We start from the raw sequence: 9255 nt of genomic DNA on the forward strand, positions 1-9255 counted from the left end.
CGTGGCACACACACACCATTTGAATGGCAATGCCCATTAACTTGGGGTTGGTGAGTCCCTCAAATATTTTTTGGGGGGGGCGGCAAAGACCCCTTGGTCCCTATATGTTGGCTCCTATGGTAGAATCAGTCCCTATTTTCATCTGAGGAATGTTGGAGGGTACACCACACAGTTTACAATTGGTTTCAGAGTAAGTATTATAACATGGGATCAGGAAAGGAAGGAAGGAAGGAAGGAAGGAAGGAAGGAAGGAAGGAAGGAAGGAAGGTCCAGCATGCTGGCACTTCTTTCAAACTTTTAGAAGTCAGGATCTGGTCTTTGTTCCCATGGAACTTGCACAATGGCAATATGCATGACCTGCTTTGTGCCACACAATGTTTGGGGACTTTGGAGGAGAACCTTTACCACAAAACCTTGATATTTTTTTCTCATAAAGAAGTCACAGATAGCAAATCTTTCCTGCCCTGCACCCCTCATCCTTAGAGGTTTTCCCTATCATAACCACAATCTAGACCATTAGGGCTTTGTAGGAGATCAAAACTAGCACTTTAAATTCAGTCTGGGAGTTGTTGGTTTTTTTTAGCAAATAAAGCCTCTTCAGGATATGTGAAGTAGTGATGAATGGATTGCTGCTCTTCAGAAGGTAAGGCACCACATTCTGTACTTGAAGTTTCTCAAAGCACCGTATAAAATGTAATGCCATTCTCCTCTCTTTGGATCTGTCCCAGAAGGCCATTAGGATAACTCCTATCTCACCTCCCCCTTTCTTTCTTTCTTTTTAATATAATTTTTATTAAATTTTTTCATTATATCAATTCCAACATCAAACAAATTTTCACAAATTTCAGGTTTTTTTGGACTTCCATCAGCTTCTCTGTCAATCATCCATATTTTCCCATTTTTACACATTTTCTAAGTTTAGTATTGCATTTTAATATTACTTTATCAATCCTCTTTCTGTTTAACAAATATTACTCTACCTTTCACAAAGCCTCTTTAAATCCCACTAGCGTTGTTTGTTCATCACATGTACTTTTCAGATATTCAGTAAATTTTTCCCAGTCCTTGATGAACTTGTGTTCCCGTTGATATCTAATCTTCCCAGTTAATTTGTCCAGTTCAGCATAGTCCATAAGTTCACCTCCCCCTTTCTATTTTATTCCAAAGAAGTAGGAAGTGACAAGACTGTCCGATGCAACAGGCTGTTGTGGAGAATGGGTTTGTATCATCGCACATACTAGTGACATCTTCCTTCACCATTTTAATACTGATGATGAGGAAGAGTTATTTGAAATGGGGTTGTACTCCCTTGGAGGAGTGCACCTGGATCCATTTTGGTCATTGAAAGACCAATGACTTCCATGGCTAGGAGTGCCCTTATACCAACTTTAGGTGTTAAGTCAGCTGTGGTAACTTCTGGACTGGGATAGCTTGACCACTGGTGTCCATGCCTTCATATTGGATTACTGCAATGTGCTCTATGTGAGGTTGCCCATGAGGTTGACTCAGAAGCTTCAGCATAATTTCTGAACTTGACGGCTCACTGAAGCAGAAATGTACAGCTGCTAAAAGAATTGTGCTTACTGCAAATTATCTACCAGGCTAAGGTCCTGCTACAGATAAGGAGAGACAAAGCCTATTCAGCTGTGGGACACAATGTCTTATTTCCTGATGGGTCACTGTGCTCTTTAGAAGAGGGTATCCTGAAGATAGCAGCTCATTAGGATATCCATTTCCTATACAATATAGGAAATGGGTCTCTACTGTGAAGACACCTACCTTTTGGAAGTTCTTTTTTATATATATTAGGTGTCACTTCTATTGTTCTTCAGGACCTGTTCATCCTTCAACAAGCCTTTGGAATTATTATTATTATTTATGAAATTTGTATACCGGTCTTCATTCAAAGCTCTCAGGGTGGTTCACAGGATAAAAATACAAGATAGAAACACAAAATACGTAATAAAAACAAGAAGGAAAACAAAACACACCAATACCCTCCCACAAACACATATAAAAGTATATAGGATGTTAATCAGCCAAAGACTTGGTTGAAGAGGAACGTGTTCCTGCATTGCATTTCAAATTGTTTTTATATATGGAATCATTTTGTCAATGGAGTGGCTGGTTATGCTAAGCCTGTCCGTTCCCAGATAGGGAGCTTCTTGAATGAAAACGCAACTAAGGAATATTCAAAGCAAGCCAAGCCAAAATTGGCTCTGTTCTTTATTTCTGCTGCACATCAGGTGACAACCTAAAGGTACTGCCCCAAACAAGGAAAGTACAAAGTATTTTATACATTTCTGTAATTAGCATATAATTAACAAATTATGCCAAAGCCTGGTACATCCTAACACATGGATACATAGTATTTGTTATAACTGTTTAGCCATTGCCAACTTTACACAAACACAAGGTTCATATTTGCATACAAGGCAAGTTGACAGGGCAAGTCAGCAACCATCAGCCAATACAGTAAACAGAGCTGGCAAACTTTGGTACATTTAAAATCAATCAATCAATCAATCAATCAACAGCAAAACTTCCCATCATTCTATTGCAGGCTTTGGTCCCAAAATTTTGCAGTGCAAAGGCATTTCCTTCACAAGTCTGTGATGCACTTTATTCCTGCATTTTATATATGTGTTTTGTTGTATGGTGAAGTAGATTTGAAATCCTTTTAGGAAACAATTTTTAAAATAATAAATAAATAAATGCATACAGACTTACATACAAATGTGATGCTTTTTTGCTTTGCAATCAGTTTATTTTAAACTTCAATTTTCATACATAATTCAATGTCTATGTAAAGATTGATTGGCGCAGCTGAGCTAGTGTAACAGAATGAGCCTGTTTTCATGTAACAAAGGGAATTTTGATTCTGCATTGGTGTGCGTCAAGGAATCAGAGCAGGGAGTGACTTGAAAGGTTATCTTGCTCAATATCTTGCTGTAGCAGGAAACCAGTTACTACACATCCCTGATGGATGAACATTTAGTCTATACATAAAAACGTCTAAGACTCTTGTTCATCACCTTCTGAAAAACATCTGTATGACTTTTGAACAGTTGATACTATTAGGAACATTCATAATGCTTAATAATAAAAAGTGCTCTTCTAATTTGACTATGTTAGTTCAGTTTTATCTTGTAAAGCAGCCCTGAGCTGAATATATGTAACTCATGCAAACTTTCCTCATCAGACTTACAGTTTCCAATCATTAGAGTTATATACAGAATTTACATTTACAAAATTGGCTGGGAAAGGTATTCATAGAGGAGTGCCTTAAACCCAACAGCTTTGACAGAGCATTTTTAATTTCTTTATTTCTCATGCTGTAGATTACTGGATTCATCAGAGGTGGAACCATGGAATATATCACTGTAAATGCCAAATCCAGGTGTGGTGGGCTATTAAATATGGGCTTAAGGTAAGCAAAGTATCCAGTGAATACAAATAGGGAGCAAACAATGAGATGCGGAAGGCAAGTTGAAAAGGCCTTTTGCCTCCCTGCACCAGAGGGGATTTTCAACACTGAGCTGAATATGTACACATAAGTTACAACGATGAAGATGAAGCAGCCTAACGCAATGACTAAACTGAATGCAAGAACTCCAATTTCAAGTAGGTACAAATCAGAGCAAGTCAGTTTAAGTAACTCTGGGACTTCACAGAAAAACTGATTGACCAGATTGGAACAAAAAGGGGGTGCAAACGTGCCCCCAGTATGTAACACTCCGTAGAAAAAGCTGATGATCCATACACTAATGATCATTTGGGTACAGGCCTGCCTATTCATCAACATCTCATACTGTAACGGTTTGCAAATTGCAATATACCGATCATATGCCATGACTGTAAGAAGAAAGAAATCTGATGCTATGAAGAAGAGAAAAAAGAGTACTTGAGCAACACATCCCAGATTTGAAATGTACCTTGTATTTAAGATGGTATTGGCCATGGATTTCGGCATAATGACTGAAACTGAGCCAAGGTCTTGTAAGGCCAAGTTCATCAGAAAGAAGTACATGGGGGTGTGCAGGTGGTGGTCAAAGGCTACTGCAGAGATGATGAGAAGATTTCCTGTAAGTGCTGCCAGGTAAAAAGCAAGGAACACAACAAAGTATAAAATCTGTAGCTCTCGAAGCTCTGAGAATTCTAGAAGAAGAAATCCTGACAGAGAGGACTGATTAACTATGATTTGCTCCATCACAATCATGTTGCTGTGGAAGAAAGCGGAACAAAGTGATTAAAGGGAATTTGAAAAAAGAAAAGTATGTCAAGAAAGAGTCCTGCACTGTCTGCAAAAGAAGATGGTATTGTTCCTGACTTGATTTGCAGTGTCCCTTCTAACTAGTCAACCTATTGCAGCGATAATTTGTGACAACATAGATCAGAACAGATTGTATCATATGATTTTCCTAAAGACTAAAATAATAAAAAAAATCCAAGAATTTCTCTTATGCACTGCATGAGCAGTGAATACCTGTGCTGTCTGTAAGTTTTTCAGCAATAGATAGATGATAGATAGATAGATAGATATAGATAGATGGTGCACCAACCCTGCAAGAAGCGGGTTTAAAAGACTGGAAGAACAATGGAGCAATTCACATTAGAGGAATCCCAACCATGCCAACAATATTAACAAGCAACAAAAATTAGGCTTTGGTCAGAGTTATTGGCATTTTGTGGTACACTGCTATCAAATGATTTTTTTGTGTGTGTGTGTGAAATTTGTAGAGTATCTAGAATAAAAATACAAAATGAGAACATAAAATTATATGAACATAGGGAAGTTTGGACTTGTGACCAGCACAAAGAAAAAAAGTAGCTTGGGACTGGCATGAATGAAAAGTACAGAAACACAAAAACAGACAAAACACATGTTGATGTACTTTGTGTTGTACTAGTCATGAAAAGAGAAAGAGGGTTGCACAAAGAGAGAGTTACAAAGTGACTATATGTGGAAGAGAGAATATGGCAGAGAAATAGAGAGGAGGAGAGCAGGCAGAGAATTGAAGGGATTTATTATTTTCATTGCAAGTCAAGTGCAATTGAGAAAATGAGTATAAGCAGCTTACTATTATTCTTCATAGATTTCTCTCCACTTCAGATTCTGTTTCATTCCACTGAAATGAAATGACTGCATATCTATGCAGCCATACATGCAATTTTTATAAGATTCTTCCTACGCTTGGATCTACTGTGACAATAAACATTTGTCAACATGGGGAGGAGATTTCTTAATAACTCTTCTGTCTTTCTGGAGATTTGCTCCCACAGGAATTAAACACATATTAGAAATAAAGCTTGTTTGCAAAATGCATGTATTAGGCATAATTGTGGGAAAATACAATTTTTAGGAGAAATATTCATATATCAATCATGTACCAGCTCCATCTGCTACACAGGCTTAGACTCTAGCTGCCTATAGACTGTTTCACCAGAGCAGTGCATGCTATAGTTATCTCCCGCTTGAGCTACTGCAATGTGCTCTACATGGGGTTACCTTTGAAGGTGACCTGGAAAAATGCAATTAATGTAGAATGCAGCAGCTAGACTGGTGATTGGGAATGGCCACTGAAACCATATAAAACTGGTCCTGAAAGACCTACATTAGCTCCCAGTACAAAATGCAAAGTGTTGGTGCTGACCTTTAAAGCCCCAAATGGCCTCGGCCCAGTATACCTGAAGGAACGTCTTCACTCCCATCATTCAGCCTGGATACTGAGGTCCAGCACCAAGGGCCTTCTGGCAGTTCCCTCACTGCGAGAACTGGGGTTGCAGGGAACCAGGCAGAGGGCCTTCTCGGTAGTGGCACCTGCCCTGTGGAATGCCCTCCCATCAGATGTCAAGGAAATAAACAATTATCTGACCTTTAGAAGACATCTGAAGGCAGCCCTGTTTAGGGAAGTTTTTAATGTTTGATGTTTTTTCGTGTTGTTAATATTCTGTTGGGAGCTACCCAGAATGGTTGGGGCAACCCAGTCAGATGGCCAGGGTATAAATAATTAATTATTGTTATTTCTGTTTGTCTGGAAGTTCCTGATGCTTTTGCAATGCACCTAGATGGATTTTCTTCACATTTTATAATCTTTTTTGTAAAAAGAACTTTGTGTGCCTATAATGGTTAAAGTGAGAATGAAACTATCAAAGCAAGTCTCACCTGCATGTCAACTCCACACGAGTAGTTCTGCAAGGAATTTTGAGTAGAGACATAAATGTGCCTTGTTTTTAGGTGTATATTGTAAGCCCTTGTATAAAATAAAGAACTCACACCTAGAAAGATTTGTTTATTCAAGGATGATATACATAACTTTAGACAGTACATTGCAAAGTCAGCAGGTGCAGGCTGCAACCAATCACTGATACATCCATTCTCTCTCTTTTAGAGATGAAAGTGATTCTAACCCTCTAGAATGTTGTTGTTGTTGTTGTTGTTGTTGTTGTTGTTGTTATTATTATTATTATTATTTAGATTGGAACCATTTCTAGTCTATATAAAAAGTTATTTTCCCATATGTGAAGATCACAGCAGGGTTTGAAGTGTAAGAAAACAGCAGAATATATGTACAAACATGTTAGAGAGAATTAAATTAGATAAGACAGAACCTTAAAATGCAATCGTATGTAATCTGAATCATAAACATCGATGTTGGGTAAGCAGGAAGTCACTAGTTTTGTTGAATTAGAATATAATTGCTGAGCAACAAATGTAACTTTGGATATGGAAAAAAGAACAAAATACTGTTACAAAAAAGAGGCAGACTGTTGCTTTCCATTCCAATGGAAAAGAAAGATGTTATATCAAGAGCTATACATAGTTCACCAGGGGCTGATTCTTGTATCAAAGGTGCAAGCAGGACAAACACACTGAACCATTAACATGAGCCAGGCAAAAGTCAAGGAAAACACATACACCCCAACATTCCTCTGATGAAAATAGGGACTTTTTATCTGAGGACTTTTGGAGGGTATGCAACGACTGTCAGGTACAGTGGTGTAAGTGTGGGTTAAAATGTTTCCCATTGCTTTACCTTTCTATGGAAAATTCATTGATTCAACTTACGTATTATTGTCAATGTACCATAACTGAAATACAATAAAATTCAGATTAAGCAGAACAACAACCATAACAATTCTATACCACCCTTCATCCACGGATCACAGGGCAGTTTGCAATATAAAAACACAAAAATACATAATACAATAACAGACAAAAACAATAACCCCATTCACTTTAAAAGGCCATAAATTGTTTAATTAGCAAAGCCCAAAGTCACTTATGATGGTAGCCAGAGACCAAAGCATGTGGAGAGCTGCTGAGCAAATAAGGAAATTTTAACCACTACACCAATTCTCACAATTTGCAATATAAGCAATATAACCCTTCTAGAACAATTCAGAACACTAAGCTAAATCTATTTAGCTGCTTCAAAGTTTCCTCATAGAATTTCCAGTTTCCTATCATTAGTATTATACCACATACAGGATTTTCCTTCACAAAATAAGACTGGAAATGTTTTTCATAGAGGAGTGACGCAAACGCAATAGCTTAGATAGTGCATTTTTAATCTCTCTATTTCTCATGCTATAGATTACTGGATTCATCAAGGGTGGAACCATGGAATACATCACTGTAAATGCCAAATCCAGATGTAATGAGGCAGGCTTGAAGAAAGCAAAGTATGAAGTAAATACAAATAGGCAGTATACAATGAGATGGGGAAGGCAAGTTGAGAAAGCCTTTTGCCTTCCTTCAGTTGAGGGGATTTTCAGCACCGCAGTGAAAATGTACACATAGGTTATAATGTTGAAGAAAAAGCAGCCAATCCCAAAGACAGCACTTATAGAAATAGCTCCTATTTCCACTAGATACAAATCCGTGCAGGCCAGCTTAAGTACTTGTGGGATTTCACAAAAAAATTGATTGACTACATTGGAACAAAAGGGGGATGCAAAGGTTCCTCCCGTGTGTAACACTCCATAGAAAAAGCTGCCGATCCATACACTGCTAATCATTTGAATATAGGCTTGCCTATTCATCAGCATCCCATACTGTAATGGTTTGCAAATGGCAACATACCGATCATATGCCATCACTGTGAGAAGAAAGAAGTCAGATCCCACAAAGAAGACAAAGAAGAATAGTTGTGCAACACACCCAGAGTAGGAAATGTACCTGGTGTTCATGAGGGAATTGAGCATGGACTTGGGAACAATGACTGAAGTTTGTCCCAGGTCCTGCATGGCCAAGTTCATCAGGAAGAAGTACATGGGGGTGTGCAGGTGGTGGTCAAAGGCTACTGCAGAGATGATGAGAAGATTCCCTGTGACAGTTGCCAAGTACAATACCAGGAATATAATGAAATGTAGAATTTGTAGTTCCCGAACATCTGAGAATTCTAGGAGGAGAAATTCTGAGAAAGATGATTGATTATCCATGCTCTGCTTCTTCACATTCATGTTGCTATGGAAGGAAGCAAAAACCAGCTGTTAAAAGGGGAGCCCATTTTATTTAGGATTGTTATAATTGTTATTATTTTTCATCCACTTTACTGTTGCCAACTGTAGACCACTGTGTTAAAAAATTATAGCAAATTCATGTAATCCAAGCTACACTTTGCTTTCTAGTGTGAAAGTATCTGAAAATATCCAGAAAATAGATGCAACACATGCTGAGGTACTTTGTGTTATGCAAGATTTGTGAACAAAGGTAGATAGTTGCTGGAGAGAGTGACTATCTGTGTAGGAGAGAATATGACAGGGAGAAAGAAGAAAGGAAGGATGACCAATACATTACTTTCATTGTAAGTGCAAGTGGAAAATATAGAATGGTATCTTACTTTTTTCTTCTTCATATGGTTCTCTCCAGTATGCTTCTCCAGTGAAATTAAATGGCTGCATATTTCTCCACCCATACCTGAAATTTTATAGCAATCCTCCAGCAGTTGGATTTATGATGACAATAAACATGAATCAACATGGGGAAGACACTTATTAATAATTCTCCTGTCTTTCTAGAGATTTACTCTCACAGGAATTCAACACACCTCAGCATTAGGGCTGTATAGAAACAATACTGCATTTTGTTTAGTTTTGCTAATTTATTTGTTTTGGTTATCATAATAATATCAAAACTATGAAGGGAACTAATCATTCCACAACAGCTATATCAGATATACCCATCTGTATGAAATTCTTCTGACATGGATAGCTCTAACTATCAACGTTAATAATGAGTGTAATGAGTCC

General features: G+C 37.8%; 1 protein-coding gene across 1 annotated transcript; it reads right to left on the bottom strand.

The window, feature by feature from the left end:
- Positions 1-3226: 3226 nt before the first annotated feature.
- LOC308460837 (olfactory receptor 14I1-like) lies at positions 3227-8445 on the bottom strand (the record flags this gene model as incomplete). Its single annotated transcript, XM_080977371.1, has 2 exons — positions 3227-3879; positions 8127-8445. The coding sequence occupies 2 exons, from the start codon at positions 8443-8445 to the stop codon at positions 3227-3229; spliced, it is 972 nt and encodes a 323-aa protein (XP_080833497.1).
- Positions 8446-9255: the final 810 nt, after the last annotated feature.

Source organism: Podarcis pityusensis (genome assembly GCF_964106645.2).
Source record: "Podarcis pityusensis genome assembly, chromosome: 13".
Classification (NCBI taxonomy): Eukaryota; Metazoa; Chordata; class Lepidosauria; order Squamata; family Lacertidae; genus Podarcis; species Podarcis pityusensis.